This window comes from Lepeophtheirus salmonis, chromosome 11 (genome assembly GCF_016086655.4).
Source record: "Lepeophtheirus salmonis chromosome 11, UVic_Lsal_1.4, whole genome shotgun sequence".
Lineage (NCBI taxonomy): Eukaryota > Metazoa > Arthropoda > Copepoda > Siphonostomatoida > Caligidae > Lepeophtheirus > Lepeophtheirus salmonis.
Window position 1 is genome coordinate 6,552,647 of NC_052141.2, and position 16,309 is coordinate 6,568,955.

At 33.1% G+C, this 16,309-nt stretch overlaps 1 protein-coding gene and 2 long non-coding RNA genes across 3 annotated transcripts; 1 reads left to right on the top strand and 2 right to left on the bottom strand.

Moving 5' to 3' along the window:
• Positions 1-1,990: 1,990 nt before the first annotated feature.
• On the bottom strand, positions 1,991-3,845 carry LOC121126039 (delta(24)-sterol reductase). Its single transcript, XM_040721329.2, has 3 exons — positions 3,419-3,845; positions 2,358-3,346; positions 1,991-2,298 (listed from the first exon to the last, which is right to left on the bottom strand). Exons 1-3 carry the CDS (start codon positions 3,716-3,718, stop codon positions 2,055-2,057), a joined length of 1,533 nt encoding a protein of 510 aa, XP_040577263.1. The 5' UTR covers positions 3,719-3,845; the 3' UTR covers positions 1,991-2,054.
• Positions 3,846-11,592: 7,747 nt separating this feature from the next.
• On the bottom strand, positions 11,593-14,696 carry LOC139906578 (uncharacterized). The gene is made up of 3 exons (XR_011782209.1): positions 14,464-14,696; positions 14,233-14,329; positions 11,593-11,648 (listed from the first exon to the last, which is right to left on the bottom strand). It is a non-coding gene; the product is annotated as an uncharacterized lncRNA (long non-coding RNA).
• A 146-nt stretch (positions 14,697-14,842) lies between these two features.
• LOC139906577 (uncharacterized) lies at positions 14,843-16,094 on the top strand. The gene is made up of 2 exons (XR_011782208.1): positions 14,843-15,319; positions 15,371-16,094. It is a non-coding gene; the product is annotated as an uncharacterized lncRNA (long non-coding RNA).
• The last annotated feature ends 215 nt before the right edge of the window (positions 16,095-16,309 follow it).

Sequence of the window (16,309 nt, forward strand, 5' to 3'; positions counted from 1 at the left end):
CACTTAGGAATATATGCAATCATTATTTGAGTTTTGAACGTTTCCAAAAACGCAATAAAATATTTAAAGGTAGAAGTAACGCTCCTTAGGTTACTTTCAAATGACCTACATTCAGGTAGGGGCATAAAAAGAGAGGGAGTGGGGTTGTCAGGTAAGAATATACCTCTTTATTAAAATAGTTTCCCTTTGATGAATCATGACCAATGATGAGAATCGTTTGTAATATGGGCATCTTCAAAAAAAAATCAACAGAAAATCAACATGTTAACCCTGACATTTTAAAGAATGTTTTGTTGGGATCAGCCAACATCAGCTGTGACAAGGGAGGAGGGGAGACAGAAAGTAACAAGGACACATTCTAGAATTATTACCAGGTCGATCCCCAATTCAAATCCAAATTTCCAAATACAGCAGTAATTCATTTCCTTCCTCTAAAATGATAAAAGAGACATCTGATAATAACAAGGGTCTTAAGTCAGTAGTGCCTTAAGTAGGGATGAAAATTGTGTGTATAATGGACAAGGTGTAAAAAAAAGAACCCGAAAATCAGCATGACAACCCTGGCAATTTGAAGAATGTTTTAGAAAAGCAGCTTAGCTGTGATGACGTATCATTAGATCAGCTACAATCCGATGTGACAAGAGAGGAAGGAGAAAAGGATATAAACAAGGCCATTACCAAGAATTCCTCCGATCGATCTCGATCCCCAATTCTACTCTGAGTCCAACAAGGAATTACAATTATAACTCCGCAAGGAATCCTCAGGGGTACGCTCCGTCTTATATGAGCACACACGAACGTTAAAACAGGTTTTGAATAGAATTGAATGAAGTTAACTACTGGAGAATTAAATAATAATGACAATTTCTTAGGAAAAGAAAATGTATTCTTCAGATTATCAATTTAAAAAAAACAGAGGAGCTAAAAATACAAACAATTTAGATCACTAATCATGTTAATTGTTCAGTGATTTGATATCAAAATAGGATAACTTTCATTCCCATTTTTTTTTTTTTTTTTTTACCTTTTACAAAAGTACCAAATGACGAAATCCTATTTTAGCAATATTTACATTTTGTAGAATTGTCATATATTATGACTTGAATGAAATATTAAAGTTGTGAAATAATCTTTGTAATTGATTTCATTTTTTAAGAAAAGATTTTTGTCATTCTTAGACTTTGTATATATGTTACGGACAATGCCCAAAATGCCGGGGCAATCTAGAAAATTCCCAAAAGAATGGTGATTTTACAATTCCTTCAGATTGTCGGGTAAAATGATTGTGGGAAGTTTGATTGATAAACAATTCATTGCATGCAATTTGACAATTGTGGCCATTGTCATAGAAATGTGTATTATTTTCAGACAATCAAACTATTGTATAATAAGAAATGTTATCGAGAGACCCCTCCTTATTTTGCAAAATAAACCTCACCCAACAATTGGTGTAAATGGACAGCTGGTCGTTAATGGGGCCCAAAACCTACCCCACCTGCTATCCTGAGTATCACGAAGACCTTCTGTTATCATATAAAACAAACCAGCGTATGGGTTATGCAAGTGACCCGATTGTTCACTAAGGGATCAAAATCTATCGCCGCTCCTGTACTGAGTATCAAAGAGCCCTTCTAATACACTAATATACCCGCCCTGTAGGTGCAAGTAAACCATTGTTCCATAGGTTGGATCAAACCCAATCGCCGCTCCTATACTGAGTATCAAGGAGCCCTTCTATAATCATTAAGGACCTCTTTTAGTGTCCTATAATAAATCCTGCCCGCGGGCTTTACATGTAAACCTCCATTTTAAATGGTGGTGTATTAGCCAACACCACTGTTTGCCTGAGTGGCATACGCCCCTTTTACTATCCAATAATACACCCCGCCCATGAGTTGTGCAAGTGACCCGAAAATTAGAATCGTTGATCCTATTTAATAATATTCGAACTGCACGAGTGCAAATGCACATTCAGGCTCATAATAACAACTTTTTTTAAATATTCATACAGATATTATGTTTAATAAAATAACCAAATATTACAATATTATAGCTTATGTGAACGTGGACCGTCCGAGTCGACTAATTTTTTCATAGACATTTGGAAAGTTATCTTCACAATCATACTCTTTACGGACTTTGTTATAGATTTTCATACTTTTACTAAACATTTGATTAAAATCCTTTGAGGTCAGCTGTGTCTCAGCATACAGAGCCACCATTGCTCCAGTTTCAAGACAGTATTTCTCCAATACTTTTTGAGTGTCCACTTGATTGAATTTTGGGATCGGAGAAAATCTATTGAAAAAAAAGAGAGAGACAATAGTTAGCTAACTTCATCTTGTGAACTTCCTTACCCATAAATCCCGACATCAATGTGAATCATATCCTTTTCGAATCGATTTAAATCCTTCAAATGCTCCGGAACAATATGTCTCATTGGACAAAGCCATAGAGGATACACCTTGGTCTTGTCATCCACAAACTCTAGAGCATCCTTCAACTTGTCCAGTTCAAATCCAATGTCTTGACAAACAAAACTATCCACAATCCCAGGTGGAGCAAACTTGTGTCGGAGATATTTGATGAAGGAAAACTTTGGTGGCATGGTCCATCCCAGAGTGTAACGGAAAAAAGGGTGATTAATGTTTTTCCCAAAGACAAATTCAACTATCCAGAACCAGGATTTGTTGTGTCGATGAAAGAATCCACGTGTTGGAACAATCTCAGTGTAGACTTCATTTTTATCAGTTATCTTTTTAGCATAGGTATAAAACCATTCCGAATACCATTTACCCATGGGATTATAAGGAGCAGAGTCTGGATTATCCACAAAGACTCCCGTCATCACAACTCCACTATCTTTTGTATAGAGAAGACCCTCAATAGAATCCACCTTATTATCCCGTATCACTTTAGAAAACTCTTCTACATAGTCATTTAAATTCTGTTTAGGAGTATAGGTCAACTTCACATAAGGTTTATATGGAATGATATCTATTTCAACAGCAGTGAGAAGTCCAAGAGTCCCATAGCAAAAGGGGATTGAGCAGTAGAGCTCTGGTTTCTGCGTTGGACTGCACGTAACCAAAGATCCATCCGGCATAACCAGTTCATATTTTGAGCAAATATATTGAAAAAGACCGTACTTATTCGAAGTGGACTCAATGCCACCTCCCATTACTAGGCCACCAATGGTGAGCTCATCCAATTCAGGCACAATGGGTAGAGTCCAACCAAGATTAATTAGGTAGTCGTTGAGAGTCCCTATATCGATAAGCGGCTCCACCATCACTTTTCTCCGTGATGTATCCACAGACAAAATACTTGACATATTGACATTGATCTGGTTATTGGAGATAAGGAGTATTTCAATCAGAAAGGGTATTGTATAAATTAGATATGATTAAAGTAGTACCTGATAGCATTTACTCTTGTAAATGAGTTTTTGAAAAGTAATGGATTTCCAACCGGGTCTGGATGTACACATTGGACGCTTATCCTTAGTTTGTAGGCGCTTACGAACTTGTCTCTGAACATCTTTAATTTTGTCTTCATGGGTTTGAAATGTCATACCCGCGATTCGATCATAGATGAATAGGATATATGAGATGACATCGTAGAGAAGAGAGAGGGGAATAAGAAATATCAAGAGTATCCATGTTTGTTCATTGAGAATTATTTCACTCAGTCTCTCTAGAAATGGTTTCTTCTTCATGGTTTGTAGAACACTCCTTTAGGTAAGTATACACGCCGCATTACTCCTTCGACATGAGGATTTTTAAATACTAATACAAGGTCCTGTAAAAGACAGGTAAAAACGTTTTCTACATTTATTCACAATCTAAAAAGTTGAGGGCAAAAAAGAAAACGCTGAAAATTAGAGTTGCGTATTTTTCAGGTGCAAAAAAAAATAATTTTCAACAGAATATTAGATTTGTAAAATATTAAAGTTTCTAAAAATTTGTCTAGAGATTCGTTAACATATAAATATGACAAGAAAAAATGGAATTTTAATAGAAATATCTGTCATTTTCTGAATAACTTTTCCCTAGAGTATTTTCAATTTTTGGAGCATTTTATTACATATATTTTTTTTACAATATTTGCAAAAATGAACCAGTTATCAAGGTTGTTTTCTTTCAACGAAATTATTCTCCATAACTTTTTTGTTTTTTTGCAAATACGAAAAAAATCTTGCTAGGTTTTTGATTCACTTTAAGATTTTTTGTTCTTTAATCAATCTATTATAATTACAGAGGAGGCATAAAATTATATTATTTGGGAGAACGTGAAAGTGAGAGGATTCAATGGACCAAAGTTTGGAATATAATCTTAGGATCTTCGCTTAAAATGGTCAAGATATCTTTATATCTTATAACTTTTATATATATATATAAACGGCAAGAGTATGGTAAAAATTACGCCAAAACATAATGGAATGATGTACCGGTAAGTATTTGGGGGATCCATTGAAATATGAACGATTACTACTTGAGTGATTGAAATTAATTCATATTTCCGTATATTGAATTATAAACAATTAGTTACAAAAAAAAAATAAACACCTGAGCTCTCTAGCTTATGTAAAAGTAGAGAAAATGACAGTTGAACGTGATCTACGAATTTCCATTCGTGCACTCCAAACAGTTGGGCGTCCTCAGGACCACCGTCCTCGCCGTCAGCAAGTTCGAAACGTTGGAAAAGATGAAGGACTCTATAAAAAGGAAGAAATGGACCCGGATAAGTTAAAGAAAACAGCTCAGGCAATCCCCTCAAGTCCAAAGGCCTATGCAATAGATCTCAGAGTTTCAAAAAAGACTCCCAAGGGAGCTTTTAAAAAATAAATGGAAAGTTCCTTCTGAGGATGAAGAGCCCACTTTTGACATCAGCATGACAAAAAAAAACCATCTCCTCCGTTGCAAGACTCTTTTGAATTAGTCTTGCGAGTTATTTAGTACTCTTTTTCACATTTTTAGCCTTATACAGCCCTGATACCCACCCCCTCGACTACACCATCTGAGTGCATGTCGAGGGGAAGACCCGCAGTGTCCATTAGCCAAACACTGATGCCCTCAAAATCACCGTCAGCCAGCACTGGGATCCCATGACAGTGGACTACCTCCACAGCGAGTGCCAGGCATCTTCCTCCACCTGGAACCCATCGTTGCTGCTAAGGGAGGCTACATTACTCGTTAATAGAGCTCTGATACAGATCTATTTATAGTATTAATTTTGTTGACATTCTATTGTTAATGAATAAATTATATATATTGATAGAGTTTAATATAAAATGTTGAAATTCCAAGTGACCACTCGGTTTAGTGTTTTGCAATAGTTAAAATGGTGCATTAGCTTTAATAGTATATTGTAATACGGTATTTAGGCGTATAAGTATAATTCCTAACTTCCTTTTTAATCATGCTCGTAAAAAAAGATAGTTTCTAAGGTTTAAAATCATTCCCTCTGTTCCTCAAGTCAAGTCCACAAGACAGCGTTTCATAAATGATCCTGCATTTCCCTCATTCGGAGTCAAATGGGTTTCCCACTCAGTCTAGAAGGATGCTCTATAAAGGGAACTAGGGCATTCAAACGTGAGTTTATACAATTTGACTGAATTGAATAAACATTTGCTTTTTTACAAAAAATCTTTCTAAGTGTCGTGAAAAAGTATTTAAAAAGAAACATAGATTCGACTGAAAAGCTATCTAGTGTGAAAAGTATAAGAATTTGTGTATGGATTAAAACCCATCACTGTATATAGTGATCCCTGAATAATATACCAATACAGTATAAAGAAAAAAAAAGGAATCTAATAATCAGGGAGCACTGTATAAAATAAATGAAATATTGCAAGAGCAAGTGATTTGTACGATTTGTGACATCCACAAATAATTTGCAATACCATAAAATAATTTGAATGAATAATTTAATAAAAATAGGTGTGTCAAGAAAATTGTATTTGTCTTTTGGTGTGCCTTGGGGCAAAAAAGTTTGGAAACCACTGTCCTGGGGGAAATGAATTTTCGAGGTTCCGTGCAATATCATCCAATTAAGCCTCATAATTACATAGTTTGAGTTTGAATAAAGGTTTTTCCAAGTTTTTGAACTTATGCTCGCCTAAGATTTTTGAGATCTTTTGTCAACTTAATGCATAAAAATATAAGAAAATCATATCTCAGTCCGGAAAATTCGTTTATAATGAATAAAGATATATCTTCCAACGGTATCTCAACAAAGGAAGGAGCTGGAGATGCCTCTGGGAGAACGATATCCGAGTTCCTTTAAAGCAGTCAGTTACATAAGAGGTTATCTCTTCAACCGAAAACAGCAGAGAGTCACAGATTATCCTGATATATAAGAGGTAGAAACAGAAGAAGTGATTAAAATTTATATAATGAGTGACAATTCGAGGGATTGATAATTTGTTTTTTGAGAGGCCAGTCATTGTTGGATTTTTAAGTCAACCCCCTATCCAGTTACCTTGAGCTATAATAAACATTTTTTTGTGTATTGGGTATAGAATAGGACCTTTTTATGACCCCTCCCCCTAAAAAAAAATGGCACCCTCGTCTGAGCCTGACGAGGTTCATAAGTGGCACCATTGGAAAGTTTCCGCTTCCTAGGCTCAAAGATGTGTGGGCACTTATAATAGACATACACAAACAAACTCTATTATATAAATACAAATTTTGAATTTTTATACTTTTTTTTATTTTTTATTATATTTTATTTTAAGCCCATTTTCAAAATGTGATATTTGTCTCACAAAAAAAACCCGGGACATGTCATGAATTAATGTAAATGTCCACAGAGTGGACATAAAAAAGGAGGACACGCTAATCACTCTAATCTAGTACGTTCTACATAAGTATATTTTTCATGCGAGTGCTTTTGCCATTTTGAAATACTTTAATCATAATTCAAAAGATTTTTGAATCTAATCTGAGCTCCTTCACATACATAAAACAAAACAAGAATAAAATTTTATTATTATTATTATTGATAAATTCCATAAATAAATCCAAATATTGTATGCCACTTTCTAGGACATACGTACGACCTCATTTCAAGGACAAGACAAAGATTTGTAATGTATGTATGTATATTAGAGTGTGTCTTATGAAACCAATTTTGACCATTCCGAAATCTGTTTCCACCATAAGTATAGGTTTAGTTTGGGTAACAATGTCCTGCAATATTTATTTCCCTGCAAGGACAAAAAGAATCGAAGGCCTACTTCTGGTCAACATATGTGATTAGTTATAAAAATTCTCCAAAAATGATTTTACTAGCACAATAATTTTTTTTTGACATGTAATAGTTGCTTAAAAATTAAAATATTTAAAAAAAATGGATTTGTTTATTAAAAAATGAGATTTTCACTACACTTGTGGACCTTAACAAAGAAATATAGTGTTAATTACTGCGTACTTCGAATAACAAAGGAAAAAACTACGCAATGAATAGTTATGATTATATCCCTTGTTTTATAAAATCAATCTCTTAATTGATTTAACTACAAACCAATAATACTTATTTGCACATATCATGGCTTCAAGAACAAGGAGCACTTTTTATTTCGAAGTCCCTCCGATCTCCTCTTGAATGCTCTGCCCAGTAAGCTAGACTGAATGAGATGTTACCTCTACCTTAAAAATCAACATCCCAATGAAGTAAGACTTTCAAGTAAAGAACCTCTTGAAATCGTAAGGAATGTTAAAAGTACTTGGGAGATGGATATCATCCCTTTCTACACCAAGTACCTCAAGCAAAAAAAATGGCAAATGATTGGTTGTCATCAGGGACCATGTAAAGAAGATAAATATACAAAACCAATCTAGTAATGAACTTTTTGGTACGTTTTTGGAAAAGATGTCATATTGATTTACGTTCTTGCTATAAGAATAAGAAAATAAGTTATTTCAAAGTGAAAAATTCCACATGTGACTCCTTCAAAAAAATACCACAGAATTAATTTCATTTCTAGATTGATCAAAAACTTTTTTAAGAAACTCATGATTGGTTCATCCATTGACAAGGGAGGAAGTCAGTCCTATGGAGATAATTATACGAAATTTGTTCCAAGACAAGAAAGAAAAGATGAAATGGCAAAACGAACAGAGAGAAAAAAAGAAAGGATAATTACTTTGGACAAAGAAAAAGATGAATCGAAACAACACAATTACATTTTTGGTGGTTATAGAAGAGAATTGGATGATTATGATGCGCCAAATAATCAATCATGCCAACCAGCAGTAAAGAGAAATAATAGCAAACTCCAAGCCTCTAGCCAAATTCTTATAAGGTATGGTCTTTCAGTTCAGTTATGAAAATGCATTATTCAGAGATTTGGAGCAAGCTACTCCCCAAAATTTACTTTCAGGATTGAAAGTGAGTAGACAAGCCAAAAGAAATATCTAAATACTATTAATCAAATTGTTGAAGAAAATAAAGAATTCATTTGCATCAAGTTTGAATGTCTCAAAGATCTTGCAAAAACCTTGCTCGGCTCTCAAAGATTTGAAATATTTGTGGAAGATATAACATTAATTGTAGTACCTGAAGATAAATATTTCCCCCCCCAGAAGTGCATTGATAAATCTTGCATCAGTGTAATGTACTATATCAGAACAGCAGGGGTGTTCACAGGCCGTGGGTTGGAGGGGCTGTACCCCCACCCAAATTAAGGAATTTTTGCTTTTTACTAGAATTTGTTTTCGTCATTAAGGCAAATTATGAAAGAGGTTAAAAATTTTAAAAAAATTTCCAATTTTTTTTTTTTTTTTTTTTTTTTTTTTCATAGCTATGGATTTTTGAATTTTTTTTATAAAAATTCAATATTTTAATAATTTTTTTTCGGAAAAATGTAATTTTTGTGAATAGATGTAGATTTTTGAACTTTTTTTTCTAAAAAATATAATATTTGCAATTAAATTCTCGAAATTTTTTGGAAAAATTTTTTTATATATAACCGGATTTTTGAAAAAAAGATTTCATATTTGAAGTTTCATTTTTGCAAATTTTTTTTACAAAAAATTTAACTTTGTGTGAATAGCTATGGGTCTTTAATTTTTTTTTCAAAAAATTTCATATTTAAAATTTAATCTTTTTCCAAAAAATTCAATTTTCTGTAAATAGCCATGGATTTTATTTTTTTTTAAATCCAAAAACCAAGTTCCCTCCGAAATACAATCCTGCGGACGCTCCTGGACATAATTTAAAACAAAGTCCGACTTCTTGCTTTAAGCAGTATTTTCACAGTGTTTTATCAAGACATTATAGCCACCCCAATCTCACCATATTTTCAGTTACACATTGTATTATAAACTTTATAGCTACATATTTAAATAAATAAATTACAAAGACATTTAGCATCTAGCATATTGTTTCCCATACATCTTGGTCATCATTTTTAAATGAGAGGCAATATTTAATATGTATAACAGCAGAATCAGTAGTGTGGATAGGATGGAAGTTATTCGTGTTGAAACTCGGGCGAACACCAATTTTTTTTTTTTTTGGTTCAATCTTAAGTGATTTTTTCTTTACCGGTTTTTCGGTCCAGACCACGGTCTCAGACCGTGGACCGATTTTTTCGGTCTTACTTTTAGAGCAATTTTTTCGGTCTCAATTTATGGACCGATTTTTTTCGGACTCATATATTATGAGAGACAATTATTTTTTCTAGATCAACTGTCATTCATTTTGTTCAAAAAAAAAAATCTCAAAAGTACACGATAAGTTCTATAACAAATACTGAATACATATAAGAGACTGTGGGATCAAAATGAATCCGAGTTCTCTCCTTTTAAACTTCGTATAACATTATTCTACATGAAAAAACATATGATGTCATTTTATAAACAATTTATCAGTAAAACCAGTCTAGACCGATTTTTTTAGGACCGAACTAGACCGAATTTTTCTTTTGGGCCAATCTAAACCGAATTTTTATTTGAAACCGGTCCAGGCTGAGCTTTTTTGTAGGACCAAACTAATTCGGTCCAACAAAAAATATAACGGTCTGAGGCAAGTCTAGGATTTTCAGACCGAACCCCAACACTACAAGTTATATACAATGAACCACACGGTTGATTGTATATAAATTTGCACTTCAAAAACCAAAAATTAGTGGGGGGGAAATGAATTTTTGTACCCCTCCAAAAATCCCACTTCACTCCCAAAAAAAAGAAAATTCAGCTTAGACTTTTGAAATCTAATTCATACATTAAATTTAATATTTTGCTGTGCGCTTCCAGCGCAAATTTTCTCAGTTTGTATACAATGGTTGTAAGTACGGTGTGTCCCCCCCCAAAAAAAAAAAAAATGTGTGGTATCAGGAAACCTGTACTGTTTTATTACAAAGTTTTTCAATACTTAACTAACTAATAAAAACATTACAGATATCTTAAAAATTCAGCCAGCTCTGAAGATTCAAAGATTTCCTCAATTTTGCAAGGAAAAATTAATACAAATTTTACGGTTTCAGCACATGAAAACTTTATATTTGAGTGAATATGACTAATTCTATGAATTATTTTAATTTGTTAGACCTATATTTTCATATTGATACAACTAAAAATCAATATTTTACTTGATAGTATTTTAAACTACATAATTTTTCTTTCATATTTTAGGTTAATCTTTGATTAATTTAGGCATTTTTATGCATAAATATATCAGTTTGAGTTAGTTATATTAAGTTGAAAATACATTATGGTTAAAGTTAAACCTGCTACTAAAGGCTGTACAGAAATATGGAATAATCAACCTTACGAATAGTTGGTAAAGCTTTGAAATACTTTCATTACGTAAAATATGTTTCACTACACTATAATCAAACACCAGGGAAGGGAGGCTGTTATTGATGAAGTACAGTCGTTTGGCAAAGTTGGAAATTACCGAGAGTTACAAAAGATTGTGCCACGAACAAACTTATCAAGTATTACAAGGAATGACAAGCTTTAAATAAACACAAAGCAAGGACATCAGAATTTCATTTACAAAATGATTATACTTTTTTGAAAAACATTGATATGCTTTTTGATATCTCTAATCCCAAAACTGAAGAAATAGAGCATTGAACACAAGGAATAAATGAAGTTCAAGAAGATGGTGAGTTTTTAAAAATGCTCAAAGGAGGAGAAAATGTACATCTGGGAGCACATCAAAAGATAAGGCCTCTAAAAAGAAAATTAAAAGGAAGATTAACAGAAGAAAAACAGCATTTCGACAATGCAAACAACAATGAATTTTCAAATGAAGAATGGGCCATCAATACACCATCAACTAGCTTCAAATAATCATTCGGTGACCTAGTCCAAAAATGGTATACCATATCCGGAAATAGCCAAAGTCATTGAAGAGGAGAAATTTCGACTAGAATGTCTAATTCGCTGATTGCACCAACAATTGAAGCTGGTGGAGGAGAAATTGAGGATTATGTTCTTTCAAAGTCATCAAGAGCCCGAGCACGCGAGGAAACACGCACAAATACAATATCCAAAGAAGTAAAAGACTCTTTTCAGAGAAGTAACATCTATGGGGAATAACAATTCACTCGGATTCAATAAAGGTATTTAATGTAGAAGGATTGGCGTTAGTTGCTTCTGGAGCCTCGTTTATTCAAAAAATATTGGCTATCCCTGTAATTGAAAGAGCAACTGGTGAACTATAGGTTAATGGTACATCTAATGTTAAAAACGAGTGGAATATAAAAGAAAATGTATCAGCCATGTCTTTTGATGCAACAGCACCAAATATTGGAGATCATAAAGGAGCATTTCTTCTTATTGAAAGAGCTCTTGATAAATCTCTTCTTTATTTAGCTCGTAGGGTAGACTGCTCCAATTCGTACTTTTTTTTGGAAATGTTCAGACGTCATAGCCTTAAATTATACATTTGGGTAAAAATAAATGAATGACAAATTTCAAACAATTAAAAAAAGTTTTAGAGGTCGCGCAACAAACTTAAAGTTTGGAAAATTGACGGGGTTTTTTTTTCCAAAATTTTATCTTCTTCTTTTGGTATCTTCCATTCATTAGCAAATATGATTACACCTTTTAAATAACTTTTTTAACATAATGAAATAACCTTTATAAAATATTAATACTATTTTGTTCTCAAATTAGTTTTTTTTGGATTTTAAACAGAATAGTAATGAAGGACTTTTTTTAACCCATTACTCACAGGGCACTGGTTCGATCTTTATTCTTTTTAATTGAACAGCTATATTGTCGAATCTTTACAGTAAAAATGAACAATATTATCAGAGGGACTTTGAACCTTTATTAAAATTTGCATAGGATTATTAATAAATAACTATGTCATTGGCTGTAAGAGTACTTTTGCATATTATCCTGTTAATCACACAACTATTTCATTTTTTATGTGCCATATTACGACTTAAAATATTAATAGCAGTTTAATTTCAACAAAGAATACTAAAGTAATGGCAGAATCGACAAGAAGTCAAACCAAAGATTTCTGCTTACTTAAACACGAAGAGGCCCAAATAACTGGTGCAAAGTTACCTTCAAGAAGGCAGGTTCTGCTTGTTTTTTTGTATCACGATATAACATTGGAAAAAAAATCAGTCATGATAGTGCTTCAAAAGTGATATTGGATTTTATATTTTTTGGGGGCAAAAAAGCTAGATTTCCTGTTTGTCCTAAACCTCATGCTATTATACAACTCAATAAACTTCATTGTGAGTGGAAAAAGCTTACAAAGGATAAAAATCGTACATTTAAAACTCATCAATCATATATATAATTACCTGTCAGAGTAAATTTGAAGATTTGTTTGACATCGTACATAAAAATACACTCGTTCTCATCAAGAAAACCAGGAGCTATTCATAGAGCTCCTTTTATGACATGTCAACTTATTGCAAGTAAAGCAGTTTGTATTGTGAACAACTAAATAATAATAATGAAAATATCAATCCTTTAGAAAGACAAGTGTTGTTGAAACATTAATAACTTCAACCCTTGATTTACTTTCAAGTTGATATAAATAACTCAAACTTTTATATTTAGGCCAGAAAAAGGCCTAAATTAAACATAAACTAACCCAAAATATGAAAGAAAATACATAGTTTAAAGCACTATTAAGTAAAATATTGTATAATGTAACAAACATTAATAACTTCAAGTATAACGCTCATGTGTGTATGTGCCCGTGTATGTTAATGCATGTTGTAAAAATTGAAATTGTTCTCAGGTGAGTGCGTTTGTGTTTGAGCTTATACACAAACATATCGTGAGTTCCCTTAGGTATTTGCTCCCTCAATCAGTCCCAGTCTATTGATCTGTAATCAAAGGTGAAAATCCAGTGTGGAATGGGCATTTGAAGAAAAAGCAACCGAAAATCAGCATGGTAATCCCTAACAATTTGAAGAATGTTTTGGAGGAGAGAAAGAATCATGCTCATGACGTTTCATTAGATCAGCTACAATCAGCTGTGACAAGAGAGGAAGGAAAAAAGAAATAAAAAATGGCATATGCTAGAATTAGTTTAATTTTAATTCCCAATTCTAATCTAAGTCCATCAAGGATTTGCAATTAAAACTCCACAATAAATCCTCAGGGCTACACTCTGTCTTTTATGAGTATACAGGAACGTTCAATTAGGTTTTGAATTTAATTGAATACATTTAGAAAAGGATGTTCACTACTCAGAAATTAAATAATAGTGACAACTGCTAAGAAAAATATAATTGGTTCTTAACACTACCAATTACAAATTAACGGGCTAGCTAAAAAAACATATTGGATTAACACTATAATACTTTAGTTTCACTTGATAGTGCAGTGGAATTATATTTCGTGAGTGAGGAAGAAAATAATAAATGATAGCGAGAACCAATAGACTCTTGGCAAAGAGTGGGCATTCAAGGCAAGGAAGATAGGATTTAGCGAGGTTAATAGAAATACAAGGTTAGACCATCATGTCATATCGGGCTTGCCAGACTTTTCAATCTGATGTATTGTACCGACTGCTGAACACGATAGGCAGATTTTGACAAAACACGCAACCACCCATACTCTATGACATCATTATTGCTAGAATTTTCAATTTAATTTATTGTACGTCTGTTGGGCAAGAAAAACAGATTTTGACAGAACACACAACCACTCATCTACTATGACGTCAATATTAAAAGCGTGGGGGAAGTCAAATATAAGCCGTTCACGCGTTATGATATAACCTTCTATTTCTATTAACCTTGGGATTTAGTAGTTGTCAATTCTGATGAGCTGAAAAATACAAGCTGCGACATGTTCCTCCAGTCACGAAGCCACTTTGAACAAGCCGTTTCGTCCTAAAGAATAAGGGGACTACATTACAAACATAATACGATATTATAGGTCAGTGTTAGAAACATAATCTTCCTTGTTTTTTGATTTTCCTATGAAACCAATTTTCTCTTGAAAATCATAATACTGACCGACTTACGAAGGGTTACATTTTTATACGCGAATTACGAAATTTAATTCGTAGCTGAATTTTCCTTAACCGCTCTTTCCCTAGATTCCTTTGGCGAGAACGTATAATAATATATGTTCTATCCACATACGACCTACTTAAAACTTCAAGTGCCTTGTCTTTTCAAAGAGGTTATGTTTAACAGCTGAAAGGACATAGTTAGAAACTGCGTAATTTCAGCTGTTAGTTACCATAAAAACCGATTAGGACCGGTCCAAGGCTGAACATTTTTATAAGGACCAATAGTCCGATAGGACTGCAATCCTTTTAGACCAATCAAACACTACCAAAAAGAAATATTATTACATGCGTTGAAGGATCATATTTTATACAACTCTATCAACCCCTCTCCCCCACCCCCATGAAGAAAAATCTTAGTACACCTTACTCTGTTTCTAGATTGTCCTCATCAGACACGGAGCGTTACTTTTGTTAAATAAAAGATTGGATTACCTGGTTCTGCTGGAATTTACTCTACGTATGCCTTTTAATCTCATCGCACGCAGAGAATCCTATCAAAGTACTCAAAGGTTGTAATGAGTTGCCTTATTTTATAGTAATAGTAATTTTGTATGACTCGTGTGTAATTTAATGTTTTTGTTATCTTACGTCCATAAACTACACTAGACAGAATAACCAACTTATTATAAATGTTTTTCTTTACTAAGAATCACTATTTTTTTCTCCTTGGGCATTAAAAATAGTTTAAAAATACATCAAGTGTTATTTAGTTGTGATATTTTTAGGACATTAAATTTCTCCTGTTTTTCAGAGAACCGTTAATTTCCTCGTGATTTCTTTTGTCAGCTTCGCCGTGTTTCACGAGGTAAATAATAGTTTTAATAACATTCAAAATATAATGTCGATCTTATAATAGAAGAAGATCAATAACAGGACAAGGACAATAAATCAACGATATTTTGAGGAGTCTGTATTCATTATTATCCTAGACCTTGTGTGCCGACCATAGGAAAGAGTGCGATTGATCTGTGGGATATCCCATTGTTTATAATAGTTATAATTACCAACCATTTTATTTGTGTCGTTCAAGGACTCCTCAAGTCAGAAACAAGGGACATGGTTTGTACCACAATATTGAAGCAAAATAAAACTTTTATATAAAGTAATATCTATTCTTTTTAGAGACCTCACGTTATCTTCTTACTGTGCAATACTCTTCTACTATCCCAACCCATGGGGATCATTTGCCCCTTTGCTCCATGTGGGTCTCTTATATGGATCAATAAGTTAGTGGAATCCCCGGAGCTTCAATGGATCTTCTACGATATTCCAGGGCATCCTGTTCCAGACTGCCCATACGCAGATCCTAAAGATGCTCCTCCGGGACTACGAAGTATTTTCCTCCGTCCTTTGAGTCATCCAGACTCCGCACCAAAAGAATTATTTCGTGCCATGAAATATATGATTAATAAAGCCTTACCTCGTGTATTAAGACGAATGTTTTTTGCAATATTACCCAAAGGAATTACTCAAAGAGCGGATAATCATGCTAGTGAATTGTAAAGTGATTTTTTAGATCGAATATGTTAAATATGTTTTAATGATATTTTAAGCCAATTATATAATAATATTAATATTGATCTCCAATGGTTTTTATTTATTTGGGGATTAGAGTAATCAGAAAATAAGTATTTATTAAAAAAAAATTATGGACACTTTGGTGTCTTATTACTTCAAAAAAGTTTCATGAATTACATGTTTTTAAACGTGGATATTAAATACACACATCTTTTGCAAACACTTTTGATTTGTTTTATAGTCTTTAACTGAAGAATCTTACCTTATCTTATTTCCT

Bases quoted from the DNA above. Each gene is read 5' to 3' on its own strand.
- LOC121126039 (XM_040721329.2), bottom strand. From the start codon at position 3,718: ATGAAGAAGAAACCATTTCTAGAGAGACTGAGTGAAATAATTCTCAAT. The intron at 3,347-3,418 runs GTACTACTTTAA...TCCAATAACCAG, and splicing joins ACAAGAGTAAATGCTATCAG to ATCAATGTCAATATGTCAAG. The intron at 2,299-2,357 runs GTAAGGAAGTTC...TTTTTTCAATAG, and splicing joins ATTGATGTCGGGATTTATGG to ATTTTCTCCGATCCCAAAAT.